At 35.1% G+C, this 19,728-nt stretch overlaps 3 protein-coding genes across 4 annotated transcripts in view; 2 read left to right on the forward strand and 1 right to left on the reverse strand.

Annotated features, from left to right (window-relative positions):
• The first annotated feature begins 1,010 nt into the window (after positions 1 to 1,010).
• The window catches only part of LOC116146842 (cyclase-like protein 2), a 32,912-nt gene continuing 14,194 nt past the window's right edge, over positions 1,011 to 19,728 (forward strand). Inside the window, exons 1-3 of the mRNA XM_031432297.1 lie at positions 1,011 to 1,518; positions 1,604 to 1,648; positions 2,115 to 2,187. Of these exons, the coding sequence (XP_031288157.1) occupies positions 1,122 to 1,518; positions 1,604 to 1,648; positions 2,115 to 2,187 (515 nt within the window). The 5' untranslated portion in view covers positions 1,011 to 1,121. The remainder of the gene's footprint in view (positions 1,519 to 1,603; positions 1,649 to 2,114; positions 2,188 to 19,728) is intronic.
• LOC116146841 (receptor-like protein 53) lies at positions 4,179 to 5,954 on the reverse strand. The gene has a single exon (XM_031432296.1). The coding sequence runs from the start codon at positions 5,841 to 5,843 to the stop codon at positions 4,689 to 4,691; it is 1,155 nt and encodes a 384-aa protein (XP_031288156.1). The 5' UTR covers positions 5,844 to 5,954; the 3' UTR covers positions 4,179 to 4,688.
• Positions 16,625 to 18,657, forward strand: LOC116146843 (actin-related protein 2/3 complex subunit 5A). 2 transcript variants are annotated; one of them, XM_031432299.1, is made up of 5 exons: positions 16,625 to 16,788; positions 16,973 to 17,099; positions 17,192 to 17,264; positions 17,362 to 17,462; positions 18,339 to 18,657. In XM_031432299.1, the coding sequence occupies exons 2-5, from the start codon at positions 17,002 to 17,004 to the stop codon at positions 18,472 to 18,474; spliced, it is 408 nt and encodes a 135-aa protein (XP_031288159.1). In that variant the 5' UTR covers positions 16,625 to 16,788; positions 16,973 to 17,001; the 3' UTR covers positions 18,475 to 18,657. The 2 variants fall into 2 exon arrangements, with proteins under 2 accessions (XP_031288159.1, XP_031288158.1); XM_031432298.1 differs by having other exon boundaries at positions 16,993 to 17,099; positions 18,339 to 18,656.

Genomic DNA, 19,728 nt, shown 5'->3' on the forward strand with positions numbered 1-19,728 from the left:
GTTTGAGCGATAATCTAAAGGAAATTTATTAGAAAAAAAAAAAAAAAGGACCTTTTAAGTTTTAAAAGATATTTTCAACATTAAGTGGGGTTTTTAAAAAAAAAAAAAAAAAAAAACTGGAAATTGGTATTCTCATAAGGGGAGTTCTAATAAACTGAATGGGGCTAAAATCCATAAGTTCTTGAAGTTTTAAAATCATTTATTGACCAACAGGGTTTTGTACTTAGAATGAGATTATCTCTGTTTAGTAAGCCATGTTACGTTTTTGCAATATTGGGCTATAGAACTGACCCAAACTCACCCAATCCAGGCCATAATATATTCACATTCCTCTGCAACATCACTTGGACCACCAAATGGTGCTACCGGTCCGTCTAATAACATTTTCGGAGCAGCCCAAAGCTTCGATCTAAAAGTACAAGAGCTAAATTATTTATTTATTTATTTTATGGCACAAATACATATTTACAAAACAATTCTAATTCCATATTAAAAACATTTGTTATGGTACAAATACTGAATGGAGTCACGGCGGTCTCGGAGAGAGTTAGAGATTAGTGGTTGAGAAAATTAGGAAATTCGGGATTTAGGGTTTCTCGAATTGAAATTCGATTTATTTTACATTTTGATATGATTTAGAAGGAAGAACAGTAAATTTCATATGCTCTTAATAATTTCAAAATTTGCCATATCTGTGTCAAGTTCGGGTAAGCTTGTGAGTCAAGTATTGGAAATCAAACTCAAATTGATTCAGCGTTTTGTGAGCGACTTAGATTGTTTGACGCGCCTATGTGAATTTTGTTAATATATATAGAGTGATACTAACCTTATTCACTTTTGTTGAATACAATAGAAAAATGAATAAAATTAATATTTTAACAAAGATGATTAAGAGAAGTGGATAAGAAGAGTGAGTAAGGTTATATATATTACTTAGCATAAAATAATAATTATATTGGAAAACAAATTTAAGAATGATAAGTCCTAGAAGAAAACAAACTTATCCTCTTAATCAAATGTTAATAACATAATTATAATCTAATCACAGCAAGAATAATTTTTGTTATATCCTTTCGCTCTCTCCGTTCTTTCAACGCTTGAACAACAGTAAACTCCGAATCATGGCCCAAACGACTTCGTTTCTGCTACTCTTCCTCACTTCACTCACACTCACCGTCGCAGCAAACACCGCCTATCCGACAATCCCCGGCGCTGACAACAGTGATTGCGCTGTATCCGGGGAACTAAAGCCGGTCCGAAGAGAGATTTACGGTGAAGGCCAAATCTATGACATCAGCCACCGTTATACGGAAGACATGCCATCCTGGGACAAGACGGAGGGGCTCGGGCAGTTCTTATGGCTGCCTGCTAGCATTAAGAACGGCTCTCTCGCTAACAACTCGGAGATGAAGCTTCCGACGCACACTGGAACTCACGTGGATGCGCCTGGTCACGTGTTCGATCATTATTTTGATGCCGGCTTCGACGTTGATACTCTTGATTTGCACGTATTAAACGGTGATTAATTAGTTGTTGGTTGAACACTGTGTTTTGTGATTTTAGTTTTTGATTACTATGCGTTTGATAAGAGTACTATGTGCAGGGCCTGCGCTCTTAGTTGACGTGCCAAGAGATAAGAACATAACGGGTAGGTAGTATTTTTGCTTCTTTCTGCATTTTTAAAAACAAAGTTTGGTTTGCTTCTCGTGTTGAAGGCTTTTTTTGAGCTATTGAAATGATGCTTGGTTAGTTTCAGTGACAAAGTTCAAATAAGTTTCCTTTTAATACGACAATAATTTGTGTGCTTATGTGCCTAAATTATGCATATTCACCCTGTTGCAGAACATATTTTTAAGCTGTTTAAAAATCACACAAACCCTCTGTCCAAACTAACTTATGCAACCAATGTGACATGGTGTGATTAGAGCAGTATAATTTGAAAATAAATGAATTAAATTAAGTAGATGATCTGGTAACAATGCATTAGTGCTCTATGAGTTTGCGTAGACACTTTGTATGTGTAACAGTACTCTTTGATAAATGATAAGAGTATTTCGTGTTCTATTCTTCTTTGATTCTTGCTAGTCTGTTATGAACAAATCCATTTTTGACAGCTGTAGTAATGGAGTCTTTACATATTCCGAGGGGAGTACGCCGTGTGCTTTTTAGAACGTTAAATACAGACAGGTAAATTTTTTATCAATTATATTTCCATTTATTTTGGACCATGTTAATTTTTAGTTATTGAGNTGAGGCGTTAATACACGTGTTTAAATTTGATCCTCTATTGTATTATCTAATTAATACTCTAGATTTACTTTTTCCACTGACTAGGATTGGGAATTTATGTGGTATGTACCATGTTTTAAAAACCCAGCCTAGCCCGACCGATTCAACCCAAGACCCAACGTCGGAGCCTTCATTGAGTCGGGTTACAATTTTTCTTATTAATTAAAAACCCTAAAAATTAGGATATCAATCTATAAACAATTGAATGTTGGAATGTTAGAGCTTTTGAAAAAGAATGGTTGGTGAGTGCAAGGGTGGTGACGGCGATGATTTCTGATGAGTGAATTAATCGAAAATTACAAAATTATGTCGTCGGAAAAAGCCCGTTGTTGTCGGCGATTGGGGTGGTGAACGGGGGAGGGGTGACATGGGTTTTGTCAGAAGACTGAAGGGAGTGTTGTCGTTGCTGGGAAACAGGCCCTATTTGCTGATGCCGATGATGGTGTTTGGGGTGTTTTTACAAGACTTTAAACTTATAGAAACTTATATTAATTTTTCAACAAAGCTACGGACACCGAAAAATTTGCACCAAAAATATGTACCGGCCTACGTGTACCAGACGCCTGATTTTTCTATCAATTTTTTTCTAGTGAATGGCCGTCCATTAAATATAGACGGCCGTTCACTCACATGAACTCCCGTCCATATTATATGGACGGCCGTTCATATTATATGGACGGCTGTTCACTCACATGAACTCCCGTCCATATTATATGGACGGGGGTCCATATACCAAGGGAGGGCGTCCCCATTTAAAGGACGTCCGTCCATAAATAAAATATAATAAAAAAATTTGTAAAATATTAGGGACGGTCGTCCATTACTTTTGAACGGGCACCCACAAATAATGGACGCCCATCCTTGACCCAAATATGAAAAAAAAATACAATTTTTTTTTTTAAATTGAAAAACATTTAGGGATGGCCGTTCCTTCATTTTGGACGGACGTCCGTAAGGAGTGGACGCCCGTCCATAATGTAAATATAAAAAAAAAAAAACAATCGACGCCAGTCGATATCCATATCTATGGACTAGCATCCAGTTAATCTGTCCAAAAAGCACATACTCAAAGCTTTACATATACTGTCATGAAAAAAAAAATATTCATTGACTTGCCGGTTTCTTCTGGTTGTTTTGATGATCCTGCACTACCACTACATTCTTCCTCTTGAATAATATCTTCGTCTTGATTTATTCTAAGCATATCAGCGATCGAAACTCGGGTTTGACATGAATGATCCATTGAAACTGATCTTCTTAAGGGATGGATGGTCGTCCATAATGGATGGACGACCGTCCCTAATGTTTTGTAAATTTTTTTATTGTATTTTATTAATGGATGGACGTCCTTTAAATGGGGACGCCCGTCCCTGGTATGTAGACCCCGTCCACATAATATTGATGGGAGTCCATGTGAGTGAACGATCGTCCATATTTGATGGACGGCCGTTCACTAGAAAAAATTGATAGAAAAATCAGGCACCTAATACACGTAGGCCGGTACATATTTTCGATACAAATTTTTTGGTGTCTGTAGTTTTGTTGTTAATTTTTAGGGGTGTTTTCTTAGATTTCAAACTTTTGAATACCGGGTTGATCCACTGGTGAATCTAGGACCCGACCATTTTATCAGGTTTCACCCCGAGTTGGTTTTAAAAGTTGTATACTGTTAAAATGGTGAATAATAGGCTTGGAAAGCTATAACACTATAAGACAGAGGAAAAGTCATAAATCTGTACCGACACCTTCGTATTGAGACATTTCACACCACACGATAGCACCTGTTGCAGCCTATTTCTTTAATCTCTGAAATGTAATATCCTTTCACGTTTGTTTCATCAGACAAATCTCGTTAAATTATAAAAAAAAAAAAAAAAAAAATCGTCTACATATGTAGCATCATGCTTTCATCATACCCCCATGAAAAAATATCAAAACAGTAACAAGGCAAAATATGCATATAAAACACAAAGAAAACGACACACATTTTACACAAACATTTCAAAGAAACTGTTCACACTCTACTTAATAATTTATAGACTACTCATGTTCTTGAGAAATGAGAAGAGTTTGAATACGTTTTTCCATGTGAGCTTCTTCGCTTTCACTCGTCTTGAGTTGAATCTGAAAACTGTTTTCCTTTTTTTCAAACTATTATTTAATATCAGAAGTGTTACTGTCAACATCTTCTTTTTATGATCTCCACCTTCACCCAAAATGCAACAAAACTTTCCCTTTAACTTCAAGATGAAGGGATCATATCATCAAACAACTAATCTAATTTAATTGTAATTATACAACTTTCTATATCTCATTTACTTATAATAAATCTTTTCAATACAAATTATTTTTTTCTTTTTCCTAAAACAAAAGTCATAGTATTCACTGAGATTCTGACTCTAAGACCTCGGTTTTCCACCATAAGCTTGTTTACAAACAGAGTAAGATTTCTGAGAAGGATTACACAGCTGAGAAGAACCTGGACATCCGTGGAGACAATTATCCCCCAAGCTACCGGAAACCTCCACGTCACCGGAGAAGAACCCCGTTGGTGGTTTTCCGATCAAGAAATTCCCATCCAGGAACAATCTCCTCAACGACTTCTTTTGACTGTATTGCATTGGGATGGTGCCACGTAAGCGGTTGTATCGCATTGTCAGAGACGATAAAAGCGGATAATCAGCCAAATTTTCGGGCAAGTACCCTTCGATTTTGTTGAACCCGAGATCAACTGCCACTAAGTCGCTGCTACCATTCAAAGGCTTCGCGATCTCCACACCTGTCAACTTGTTATTCGCCAAGTTCACCTGTTGAACTGACGGTAGAAGAAAGAACCAAGCTTTAAGTGTCCCGGTGAATGAGTTTTCACTGAGTTCAACTACTTCTAGCTGAGACAAACCGTCAAAGGGTGTTTTTGAGATAACCCCAGATAAAGAATTGTTCTTCAGAGCAAGTTCTAGTAGATTGTAAGGTAGTTTTGGTAATGAACCGGTGAGTTTGTTGTAACTCAGATCAAGTCTTCTCAAACTTGATATTAAATATGAACCTTTAGGGAGATACCCAGATAGAGAATTGTGTGAAACATCTAAAGCGTCAAGCTTTTTGAGCTTGGTTATGGAGTCAGGGACGGAACCGGAGAAGGAGTTGGATCGGAGAGTCAAGGTTTGAAGATTGGAAAGAGAGGAGATTGAAGCTGGAATAGGACCGAAGAAATTGTTATCAGCGAGGTCGAGAATAAGGAGTTGAGTGAGTTGAGAAATGAGAGGGGTGAGTTGGCCGGAGTAGCCGGTGGGATCAACAGTGAGTTGGGTGACACGAGTGGAGTCGGAAGAGCAGGTAAGGCCGCAAATGAAGTGGGTGCGACGGGGGAGAGCACATGGGTCGGTGGAGAAGTCCCAGGAGGCTAAGCAGGACCACGGCGGTATTGAAGTCGGCTTGATGGCGGCCTTGAAAGCTTTGAGAGCTGAGATGTCTTGTGAGGAAGTGATGGCTTGAGATGAAAAGAATTGCAGAAGAAGAAGGGAGAGAGAGATTAAGATGGAAGAAGTTTGCATTTTGATTTGATTTTTTTAAAGTTTTGGTAGGTTTGGAGAGTTTAGTTTGGATTTTAATGGGTTTTTTGTTTTGTGTAGACTGTAGAGAGAAGGTGTGAAATCAGAAATGGGACTTTGACTTGGGTTTGGGTTTGGGGATTTTATACATTTATTCAATGCGAACGACTTACGCATACCCAAGATTTATCAAAATAATAAGTTGATATCTAAAAGATTTTGAAACAACAAATAGATATCTTTCATCATGTTTTGTTAGTGATTTTCGTTTGATAATAGTGAAAAGACTAAAATACCCTTAAAAGTTTAATATTTTAGTTTTTTATAAATTTAAAAATTTCTAAAAATCTCCTAGGTTTGCTAATTTGACTAAATACCCCAATATATAAAATTTTTATGAAATAATAAAAACACACCCGCCACCTGCAGTGCCAGATCCCAGCAACCACTGTCGGAATCTGGTTGGAAAATTGGATTATGACATAGACCCATCGGATCTATGTCGTAACATGTAGATCTGTCATTTTCCGGCAAGATTCGTGGCTGATCTGGCCGAAAAATGCCAGATCTACGGCCAGATCTGGCCAAAAAATTACGTTACGACACAGGCCCGTCAGATCTGTGTCATAACACGTTGATCTGGCATTTTCCGGTCAGATCCGTGGAGGATCTGGCCGGAAAAGGCCAGATTACGGCCAGATCTGGTCGTCGAGGCCGAAAAAGGCCAGATCGACGCGTTACGACACAGATCCGATGGGTCTATGTCGTAACACAATTTTTTGGCCAGATTCCGGCGATGGTGGCCGAAATTTGGCACTGTCGGTGGCGGGGGTGTTTTTGTTATTTTATAAAAATTTTATATATTGGGGTATTTAGTCAAATTAGCAAACCTAGGGGGTTTTTTAGAAATTTTTAAATTTATAAAAAGCTAAAATATTAAACTTTCAAGGGTATTTTAGTCTTTTCACTATTATCAAACGAAAATCATTAACCGAACATGATAGAAGGTACCTATTTATCGTTTCAAAATCTTTTAGGTACCAACTTATCGTTTCGGTAAACCTTGGGTATGTGTAAGTCGTTCTGCCTTTATTTAATAATGTTTTTGGGTATTTAAAAAGTTAGGGTTTGGTTGATCTATTCGTCTATGTACGTTATATATAAATAAGATATTTATTTAAGGGATGTCCTAATGCATGTCTCTTCATTTTGGTTGGTTGAATTAATGTCACCATATAAGTTTAGCCTAATGCATTGTTTTGGTCACGGATCTTTTATAGTTTTATTTTTCTTACTATTATTTTTTATTCAACATAATTAATCAAGTATTTTCTAAATATTAGAAAATATATTATAGATATTAAAGGGTATCAAATACAATACTAGGGAAGCTATAAATTATTTAATTAAGAGTATTGGAGTTTATGTATTGATGGATTTGGTATAACAAGAGCATAACATAAACATAAACAACGCTCAAAATCATTCAATTTGTTTAAGTTGATTAATCTAATCTAAATACAATAATTTTGATGAATTTATTGTATTTATATGTTGAAAGGAATCTATTTGGTTTGATTGATAGGTTATGTTATTATTATAATTGTATAGCTAAATAAATTATCTAATTTAAAGCAATCTTAGTAAGATAATTGATATAATTATACCAACAGGCTATATATATATACATGGAATAATTCTATAAATAAGATAATGAAATATAAACTTAGTATCTCAAGGAGTTGGTCTAGCTGTTAATTGCTGCAAGCCACTTGCAAGTTCTTTCTTTTCCTTTGGTCAGTTGCCGTCTGCATTACCCTCTAACAGAGGAAGAGAAACAGTTACTTTCTGCAGTCTGCATTGAGGTCTTCACCTGTAAGTTTATTATTAACTGATTTAAATGTTTACTGAATCTAGATCATTGCAATAAGCGGTTTTAAGAAAAAGAGACTGAGAGAGTAATTTGAACTGGGATGATGTGAGATTAGCCGCTATTTTAAGACTTTTTCCAACATTGCTTGTTTTGGCCTTCCTTGTGGTTTGTTGGGTTAATTTTCTTAAAGCAAGCTGGAACTCTTCATATAGATACAAATCTTGTCTGCATTTGCATTTTAAGCTTTATCTCGGCAAATCAGAGGGTGGTAGGAAATTTCTTGTTATAAAAATAATAAACCAATGTAGCTGATTCATAGATCTCATCGAATATAGGGTTTACGTTAGATGAACTATTGAAGATGTAAAAATAAGCATCTTGACAGCTGTATTTGTCACATTTGAGTTTTAGTTGAACAATACTTGCGTAGAATTCAAAGCTTGTACCTTTTCAGGATGCTTCGGTCTCCTAACAACCTTCATCTATGTCCTAAATTAATGTATCTTATTGTTATAAAATAATACAATGCTCAACGTTGTCTCTTAGGGAACCAAAATATATATGAAAAATGATATTAGAAACCATTATTATAATTAAGATAAAGATCTTGCCAGCTTAGTCGATAGAATCTAGTTGAAGAATCTCACATAGTCTAAAGAACTGATATTTTTTAAAATGGGTTATATTCTAAATAATCAAATGGACCCATCAATTTATGATATTAATAAATAGGGAAAACTTGGCTCAAAAGGATTCTAAAGTTTCCATTTTTGGGATTAATAACCTGTGCATTGTTTAAGACACTCAATTCAATTATTCAGGTGTTGTCTATTTAAATTTGTTAATTGTGAGGGCGTATATTAAACTTATTAGAAATTATCTTTGGGTGACCGAGCGGTTCGATAAAGACTTTTGGGTGTATTACTCAGAGGTCAAAAGTTCGAGTCCCTCATTGATGATATGAGGGATAGTCATTGAAGTTCTTATCCGGCCGATAGTTTCAGGGTTTGAGGATTAGTTGAGGTTAGGTGGAAAAGCAACCGCACCCCGGCCAACCCAACCCAACCCAACCCACGGTGGGTTGCTTGCAAATGGCGGTCGGTCCTGACCCGCCCGACGACATTGGCGGTCGGGTTAGGCCCGCCAACATTAGAGAATTGGCTGGTCCAACCTGGACCGCCAACCCACCCGCCGAGTTAACCCGCTTTTGATTTTTTTTTTTTAAATTTTGTTTTGTTTTATTTTATTAAGTTTAATGTTTAATTAACTTTCAAATGAATAATTTATAATTTATAATGTAATTGTTTTTAGTTAATTGTTAATTTCTTTTCAAATATCAATAATTAATTAAATTAAATTTTTTGTTAACATTACAAATATTAATTCAATTTTAAACATTAAAATTGTAATATAAGAAAATTAAAATTTATTCATTTATTAAAAATAAAATAAGAAATTACAATAATTATTGTCTCGTTAAAAAAAACCTCACCAATAGAACCCAATAGACACACCTTTGTAAGGAAAAAGAGTGCAATAATTGACAATTAATTTACAAATTACAATTTACCAAACACAACTAATTTTGGGATTCACTAGGACCTCCCCACTCGTATCATCTGTATGTAACAAAATTGAAATGATTCTATTAAAGTACGTCGACACCTCGTATTGACCTTGATGCGCGACCGTTCCTAATCTCGAAGACATGTGAGGACTCATCATTTGTGATGTAGTTTAGTCCTTTTCATTAAAATTCTTTCACTTGCACTAATGTTTGTTCGGATGAAACGGTTGAGACAGAAAACCGAAACATCTAAGACAGTCTTGATAATCCGGAAAAAATATTTTTCTGGCTCTAAAATAGCTAAGAGATCAATGTTGGTTCCTGTTGTGGATTACTGGTAACATTTCAGGGTTTGCCAAATATTGTTGAAGCTCATTACTCTGCGACTGCAGGAGACAATACTTAGTAGTAGTAGTTGTTGTTGTTGGTGGAGCCTCTGAAGAGGAGGTTGTGCTTCGGATTCGGGTCCTCTTCGGCCTATTCAGTGCACCCCAAAAGTAGAAGTCTTCATTGTTTCTTCTTCTGATGCCCTTCCCGGATGTTTCGCCTCTTGCGGGTTCCCATACCTGTTTCATACTAGAAATATACTTCAAAAGTGTATTTTCTACTCCCTATTTGATTGGCATATCCTTCGGTTTGTAAATTTTCACATAAATTGTCAAACCCTTTTCTAAACTGTCTAATTTATTCTAGGATCAATAACACCTAAACAATAAAGAAATGAATGGTTTTCCAATATTTAAAAAAAAAAAAATCCATTGCCTTTATTGATGCATTTAAATTACATTGTCTTTGTTTTTTATAAATAACTTGGAAATTTTATATTGATGTATTACCAATGAACTAATAGGATAATACACACTAGAAAGTTGTAAAGTTGATTGGTAAAAGTTTTAAGAAAAATGAATATACTTTAGCTATTTCAATCATTTTCAACCAATAATGAGGACCTTATTATTGGCTATAAAATAACTATTAATTAGCATAAGATAAACTGAATCAGACATTAAATAAGTATTATTCCATCTAACAGACATGTCTATGCAAAATTCTAGGAGACATATTTGATTTTATACAAGCGTCTTGAAATTCAGCATTTCTTTTATTACTACTAGTAATCCACTAAACAATCTCTAATTCTATTAATATTTTCTTTAATTATTTTCATACCACTTTCACAATTAAATTAATAACATGGCATGCACAACTTGGTGAAAAAACTTCAAATTGTTATATAAAGGATAATTACTTTGAAAATAATCTATAGCTTTACTATTAACTTGCATTATTTGAATTTAAACTTATCCCTTAATAACACATCATAATCTCTAAAACTTCAATAATTTTATTATAAATTTGTTCACTACTTGATCAACACCATAATCTAATCCTAATAAAGACTATTTTATTTACATTCATTATCAAATAATGACTACTCACATAAATATAATTTTGTTTAGCTCTACCACTCCAAATAGCGCAGTTAGAGCCACACTAACATGACAAGTATGCATTTATTTTTTAATTCTAATTTCATTTTTTTAAACAATTTATTAAATCATTTCTAGTTGAAGTTTTAGAATAACTTTTAAATCTTGGAAAAAATGATTTTTGACAAATCTTTAAAATTTTATCTTCAGCCATATTAATAGTTGATCAGTTACAACAATATATAAAGCTACTGTTCCATATATACATCAGAATAGTTTTTGAGTTTGATTGTTTTCTCTATTCCATGTTAATTAATATGTTATAGCATGCTTTTTAAATCCTAGTACCATTACCTGATTCAGCTTTATAATATTTCCACAGTATTGCAATCTCGCTTTCTTTACTTGAACGTCATTTTTGTCTCGTAAAACTGTCAAAATGCGCCCAAACGTCCGATGTATGTCTGTCTTTTGCTTCCGACGCAGTAGATGATCCGCGCCTCAGCTTGAGATAAGTTTGACGAGCACGACGATTACGAGGCGACTTCTAGAACCCCCGGAGGCTGTTGGAATGGGGCATAGTTTGAGGTGTATCGGATTCTAGAATGGGAAAGCGGGACTATTTGAATCTCCTCCTATTTAATATTAGTAAAATCAGCGGGATTAGAACTAGATAGTAGTTTCCCGTCATCATTGTAATTGATGGGAGAGAAATATCATCTATTAGTTGAAAAAAAAAATTGATGTAGAAGAAATAAAATTAAAGAAAGAGAATTGGAGTATGGAAATTGGAATTTGGAAAATTGGAAATATAATTAAAAATGAAAAACTGATAAAAATTAAATATGAGCAAATTGCAAAAATAATAAATGAATAATTGAGAGATTAGAGATTAGAGAATTTGAGTTGTGAGAAAAATGTGAGAGTTTAGGGCAACTTATAGGAAAAAATGGAAAGAAAATGACGAAAAAGACCCTCCAACGGCTATATTCAAGGGTAAAGGGTAATTTTTGAAAAATAAAATAAAATATAATTTTTTTTATTTTTTGGGTTGCACACCAGGTCTCTTGCAAAAGAGACAAAACACCCTGCGGGTTGCCTTGTGCAACCCGACCCGCCAAGGTGCTGCCGGGTTAGGGTCAACCCGAACCGCCATCTTGGCAGTTCGGTTTAACCCGCATTTTTTCGACGCCGGGTTAGGGTTGACCCCCTAACCCGGCCCAAATTTTCCACCTCTAGTTGAGTGCGTGGATTGCATTAATTGGATAGTGAACTAGACTACATTTTATGCTAATATGAATCGAAATAAATTCTTACATTCATAATTTAGAATAATATCGACTCTGGTTTGTTTCCCCATTCTAAGACTATCCTTTTCCACTATCATATCCTAAAAAATGAAAATGTGTTTGTTTTTATATTCTTTCAAATCCAATTATTCTTCATTCAACTAAAATATTAACAATTACCTTTTCAATAAAGTTTTAAAATTATCAAAAACAACCCATCCACTAAGCCACTCACCTGCTAGAGCTATCGTGTCGTCGTTGCCATCGTCGATCCCCGACATCGTAACGACACAAGACGGACTAGATCTGGCGGTTGTGTGTCGATAGCCGATCGTGTACCATTCCACCTTCCAACCATCGTCTAGCGGTGATAGCGGTTCTAGCAATTATTGGATGAGTGAGGGTGTTTTTGTTAATTTTAAAACTTTTACTAGAAAAATAATTGTTAAATATTTTGAGTTGAATTAAATTTTAATAATATTAAAATAAACACTTTTATTTTTATTTTTAAGATATGATAGTAGATATGATAAGATGAAAAATAGTGAAACAAAAGGACCCGACATAATAATTTCACTTTTCGAAAATCTTTGACCAGATCAATTGAATTAGATTTTAAAATCCCAATTCGAACTCTTGGAAAGTGCTATCAGAATGGGATTGTTAAATTGCATCAAGGATTAAAACGAATTATTGAGACAAAACATAGTTGTGAATTCTTACAATCGCAGGTATTTTCCTCCTCTTTTATTTCCTTCTTCATGGCTTATTTGACTATTATTGGATGATTTTTGAATAGTATTTTAAAAAAATTTGAATTATCTTATAAAGAAAAATAATTATTAATATTTTATGAGATAAATAAAATATATAAATTTGAGAAATTGAATAATTATTTTTTTCTGTTAACTCTATTAAAAACAGAATAGTATTTAAAGAGTCTAGTAAGCGGATACTCGTACGCTATGTTTAAGGAGTTATAATAGTGAATGACCCAATTTGTGCCTTGCTTTTTGTAAGGGCACATGGTTGGTTGGATTCGGCAAAACATGTGCATTGTAGGCGTTCATTTAAGATTTTATCTTGTTTTACAGTTGACATTGATCTCTTTGGTTGCTTTGAGATGGGCCACAGTCTCTATTTCCAGTTGCTGACAGCTGATTTACGGAGGACTTGAGTGGGGTATCTTCTCCACTCATGTGATGGCGACCTGCATTTATTTATGCTCCTGCTAAAGTAATTTGCTTTACCTCTCTTCTCTTTTGCTTTCATGAGCTACCCACCGCGCCACCTTCTTTAGCTCCTAAAAGCGTTTTCATTGAGAAAATGCCTAATCAATGATACAGAGGGTAAAGAAGAAAGCAAAAGTTACTTTTCAAAATTTTTTTTTTAGTGGGTTTGATTCTACTACCATCTTTGATCATGTCTTCTTAAGTTTTATTAAATGTCTATATACGTAGGCGTTAATACACGTGTTTAAATTTGATCCTCTATTGTATTATCTAATTAATACTCTAGATTTACTTTTTCCACTGACTAGGATTGGGAATTTATGTGGTATTACCATGTTTTAAAAACCCAGCCTAGCCCGACCGATTCAACCCAAGACCCACGTCGGAGCCTTCATTGAGTCGGGTTACAATTTTTCTTATTATAAAAACCCTAAAATTAGGATATCAATCTATAAACAATTGAATGTTGGAATGTTAGAGCTTTTGAAAAAGAATGGTGGGGTGAGTGCAAGGGTGGTGACGGCGATATTCTGATGAGTGAATTACTCGAAAATTACAAAATTATGTCGTCGGAAAAAAGCCCGTTTGTTGTCGGCGATTGGGGTGTGAACGGGGAGGGTGACATGGGTTGTTCAGAGACTGAAGGGATGTTGTCGTTGCTGGGAAACAGCCCTATTTGCTGATCCGATGATGGTGTTTGGGGTGTTTTTACAAGACTTTAAACTTATAAACCTTATATTATTTTTCAACAAGCTACGGACCCGAAAAATTTGCACCAAAAATATGTCCCGGCCTACGTGTACCAGACGCCTGATTTTTCTATCAATTTTTTTCTAGTGAATGGCCGTCCTTAAATATAGACGGCCGTTCACTCACATGAACTCCCGTCATATTATATGGACGGCCGTTCATATTATATGGACGGCTGTTCACTCACATGAACTCCCGTCCATATTATATGGACGGGGGTCCATATACCAGGGAGGGCGTCCCCATTTAAAGACGTCCGTCCATAAATAAAATATAAAAAAATTTGTAAAATATTAGGGACGGTCGTCCATTACTTTGAAACGGCACCCACAAATAATGACCCCATCCTTGACCCAAATATGAAAAAAAAATAACAATTTTTTTTTTTAAATTGAAAAACATTTAGGTATGGCCGTTCCTTCATTTGGACGACGTCCGTAGGAGTGGACGCCCGTCCATATGTAAATATAAAAAAAAAAAACAATCGACGCCAGTCGATATCCATATCTATGACTAGCATCCAGTTATCTGTCAAAAAGCACATACTCAAAGCTTTACATATACTGTCATGAAAAAAAAAAATATTCATTGACTTGCCGGTTTCTTCTGGTTGTTTTGATGATCCTGCACTACCACTACATTCTTCTCTTGAATAATATCTTCGTCTTGATTTTCTAAGCATATCAGCGATCGAAACTCGGGTTTTGACTGAATGATCCATTGAACTGATCTTCTTAAGGGATGGATGGTCGTCCATAATGGATGGACGACGTCCCTAAGTTTTGTAAATTTTTTTATTGTTTTTATTAATGGATGGACGTCTTTTAAATGGGACGCCCTCCCTGGTATGTAGACCCCGTCCACATAATATTGATGGGAGTCCATGTGAGTGAACGATCGTCCATATTTGATGGACGGCCGTTCACTAGAAAAAATTGAAAGAAAAATCAGGCACCTAATACACGTAGGCCGGTACATATTTTCGTACAAATTTTTTTTGTGTCTGTAGTTTTGTGTTAATTTTTAGGGGTGTTTTCTTAGATTTCACTTTGAATACCGGGTTGATCCACTGGGGAATCTAGGACCGACCATTTATCAGGTTTCACCCGAGTTGGTTTTAAAAGTTGTATACTGTTAAAATGGTGAATAAAGGCTTGGAGCTATAACACTACAGACAGGAAAAGTCATAAATCTGTACCGACACCTTGTATTGAGACATTTCACACCACACGATAGCACCTGTTGCAGCCTATTTCTTTAATCCTGAAATGTAATATCCTTTCACTTTGTTCATCAGACAAATCTCGTTATTATAAAAAAAAAAAAAAAAAAAATCGTCACAAGTAGCATCATGCTTTCATCATACCCCCATGAAAAATATCAAAACAGTACAAGGCAAAAATTGCATATAAAACCAAAGAAAACGACACACATTTTACACAAACATTTCAAAGAAACTGTTCACACTCTCTTAATAATTTATAGACTCTCATTTCTTGAGAAATGAGAAGAGTTGAATACTTTTTCCATGTGAGCTTCTTCGCTTTCACTGTCTTGTGATGAATCTGAAAACTGTTTTCCTTTTTTTCAAACTATTATTTAATATCAGAAGTGTTACTGTCAACATCTTCTTTTATGATCTCCACCTCTCACCCAAAATGCAACAAAACTTCCCTTTAACTTCAAGATGAAGGGATCATATCATCAAACAACTAATCTAATTTAATTGTAATTATACAACTTTCTATATCTCATTTACTTATAATAAATCTTTTCAATACAAATATTTTTTTTCTTTTTTCTAAAAACAAAGTCATAGTATTCACTGAGATTCTGACTCTAAGACCTCGTTTTCCACCATAAGCTTGTTTACAAACAGAGTAAGATTTCTGAGAAGGATTACGCAGCTGAGAAGAACCTGGACATCCTGGAGACAATTATCCCCAAGCTACCGGAAACCTCCACGTCACCGGAGAAGAACCCCGTTGGTGGTTTTCGATCAAGAAATTCCCATCCAGAACAATCTCCTCAACGACTTCTTTTGACTGTATTGCATTGGGATGGTGCCACGTAAGCGGTTGTATCGCATGTCAGAGACGATAAAAGCGGATAATCAGCCAAATTTCGGGCAAGTACCCTTCGATTTTGTTGAACCCGAGATCAACTGCCACTAAGTCGCTGCTACCATTCAAAGGCTTCGCGATCTCCACACCTGTCAACTTGTTATTCGCCAAGTTCACCTTTTTTACCTAGCACTAGACTTGCCCATGTTCGTAACTTGGAGTGAGAACGAAGTTATTCGTCTGAGAAGTTAGAAAAAATATTAGGGTTTATTATTATGTAATCAAAACTCTCAGAACGGCAGGGGTTTTACGCTGCTCGTTGTTCGGAGGTATTAGTTTATCTACTCAAAAATAAATGTGAGAAGTAACCCATATTGACACCTTGTAAGGACCATAATACCCTTCCGCACTATGTATTTTTGTGAGGGTGCACCTGCTCCAGACACTAATATTGTACTTTAGTTTATAGTTTGGCTATTCTGAAAATTTTAAAGTTTGGTGGTCATTTTTTTTTCTTCAACACTGTATGAGTGGCTAATTTTACAAAGACTTACTTGTAAGTTCTGACTTCATATCGGCAAATTCGAAATAATCTGCCACTCCCGAAAGGACTACATTGATTTTGCTGGCAATTCTTTGAAAATTTTAAATTGGCTGAGCTCTCTAACTTAAATTCCGATTTGAAATCTTACGCATTTTCATATAAGGGAATCAAGAAACAACCCCAACATCGTCCAATCTTAGGTATGTGTATCTTCCAACGTAAGATTGTTTCTTTGTTAAATTTTGTTGTATTCAAAATGTTAAATGAAATGTCTGTAAGATGTATTGTGATACGGTTTGACGATTTTTTGGGGGAATTTGTGTTCAAGGGATATGTCTGGCTGCCAAATTATTATTATTAGTTTTCTATCTTTCGCAATTTAAGGTGGTGTGATTTGAGAACAGTAAAAAAGAATGGCGGGAGGCGAGGAATTTGTTGAAGCAGACAATGCAGAGGCAATTATCACGAGAATCGAACACAAATCTCGCAAGATCGAAAGCTTACTAAAACAGTAACATCTTTTTAACTTTCTTAATCTATAGAATTTTTAAGAACAAAACCCTAACCCTAACACTAACGCTTATATTGGAATTTCAAGATCAGGTCTAAGCCAGTAGAGGCTCTTAAAACTGCCCTCGAAGGCTCACCTCCCAAGACTCAAGACGAGCGGTGCAAGGTTGTCTACATTTCCTTCCTTGCCCTTTTTGGCAGTTGTTTTTTTAATTATGATTGTCATCTTGGATTGAATTGGGGGTTTGGTTTTGGTTTTGCAGTCAGCAAATTGGATAGTGGTTCATAGGGCAATTATGGCTATTAAAGATGTCGATGGCATGTTCTCTTCTTTGGATCCTGAGTACTATGATATTCTAATGAAGTAAGTCCTTTCGTTTCTTAATTTGTTTGATCTATATCACTTATTCTAATTATGTTTTTGCAGTTAGTTTAGTCTCGCTGTGTTGTCTATGTAGTTTCTGTAGCTGCATTTATACATTTGTTGCTAATTCAGGCTATAGTTGTTTCTATTTCGCACTTGTCATAGCTTGGCTTGGTAATTGAGAAATCTTAGTGTTCATGTATGTTTTATAATCGAGTATCGGGTATATCCAACAACATTGGCATAGTTGTTGTGGTAGCCATATTCGTGCTTTAGTAGATTTATTCTGTTGCAGAGTATCTGCTACTTTATATGAATATTTACTTCTTGTATGAGTTAGTGAAATGTGGTAATCAGTCAGGTGGATAAGATTATTTCTTTGCAAGAAGCTTATACAAGATACAATTCTTTGTTAGTCAAACATAGGGGTTAGTATGATTTTGTCTTGTATTTCTTTGGTATTTATGGTCCTAATTCGGAACGTAGCGTCCTTTTGGGAAGAGTTGGCTTGGCTGTTTTACTTTGTAGAATGTGGTGATGTGATGAGGTGGAATTTCAATTTAATTAGATTCAGTTCAGAAAATCTACTGGCAGAAGAATCACTAGCAGCACGAGTGATTTTTATTCTTTCATCATAGAAATTAATTTATGAGATCCTTCATGGAGCTAGAATTCTCTTGGATTTATTTATTAACTTCATCTAATATAAACTTTGGGGAGATTTGAAAAGAATGTAATGATTCTTGCTATAACATACCCCATAGAGGACCTTTCTAGCATTTTGCAGGTTTTATGGACTTTTGTGTTGCTGAGTGTTGTATATTGTTTCAAGGATTGTAACAATTTCCAAATCTTGTCACGGATCGTGATCTACAGGTACCTTTATAGGGGTTTGTCTACAGGAGATCGCCCCACTTGTGACCAATGCCTGCGAATACATGATAAGCTGACTGAAAGAGCTGGTTTGGGATGCATACTCCGCTGCCTTGCAGACACGGTGAATACAGTTTGATCTTCATTACTCCTAAAATATAAACTTCTAAGGAATCACCTGCCCATGTTTTTGTTCTTATATGTATGACCAATGCAGATTATAGTTCACCATTGTAATTGTGAAATTTTCATTGACACTCTGTGCAGAAGCTTTCTACTTGTTCAAAATATTTTTTCCCTTTGGAAGTTTACTTGATATGATATCAATTATTTCTGTTTCATATTTCCTTGAGCACTTTTTTGATTCCTTAAATCTTCATGCTGCAAGCCACTTGCAAGTTCTTTCTTTTCCTTTTGGTCAGTTGCCGTCTGCAGTTACCCTCTAACAGAGGAAGAGAAACAAGTTACTGTCTGCAGTCTGCATTGAGGTCTTCACCTGTAAGTTTATTTTATTAACTGATTTGAAATGTTTATGAATTCCTAGATCATTGCAATAAGCGGTTTTAAGAAAAAGAGACATGAGAGAGTAATTTTGAACTGGGATGATGTGAGATTAGCCGCTATTTTAAGGACTTTTTCCAACATTGCTTGTGATTTTGCCTTCCTTGTGGTTGGTTGGGTTAATTTTCTTAAAGCAAGCTGGAACTCTTCATATAAGATACAAAAATCTTGTCTGCATTATGCATATTTAAGCTTTATCTCGAGCAAATCAGACGGTGGTAGAGAAATTTCTTCGTTATAAAAAATAAATAAACAATGTAGCTGATTCATAGATGCTCATCGAATATAGGGTTTACGTTAAGATGAACTATTGGGGAATGTTAAAAGAATAAGCATCTTGACAGCTGGTGTTTGTCACATTTGAGATTTTAGTTGAAACAATACTTGCGTAGAAATTCAAAGCTTGTACCTTTTCAGGATGCTTCGGTCTCCTAACAAACTTCATCTATGTTCCTAAATTAATATATCTTATTGTTATAAAATAATATCAATGCTCAACAGTTGTCTCTTAGGGAAACCAAATATATTATATATGAAAAATGATATTAGAAACCATTATTATAATTAAGATAAAGATCTTGCCAGCTTAGTCGATAGAGATCTAGTTGAAAGAATCTCACTATAGTCTAAAGAACTGAATCTGGGACTCCAAGATATATATATATTTTTTTTTAAAATGGGTTATATTCTAAATAATCAAATGGGCCCATCAATTTCTGAATATTAATAAATAGGGAAAACTTGGCTCAAAAAGGTTATCTTAAAGTTTTCCATTTTTGGAATTAATAACCTGTGCATTGTTTAAGACACCTCAATTCAATTATTCAGGTGT

This window comes from Pistacia vera, unplaced genomic scaffold, assembly GCF_008641045.1.
Source record: "Pistacia vera cultivar Batoury unplaced genomic scaffold, PisVer_v2 Contig483, whole genome shotgun sequence".
Classification (NCBI taxonomy): domain Eukaryota; kingdom Viridiplantae; phylum Streptophyta; class Magnoliopsida; order Sapindales; family Anacardiaceae; genus Pistacia; species Pistacia vera.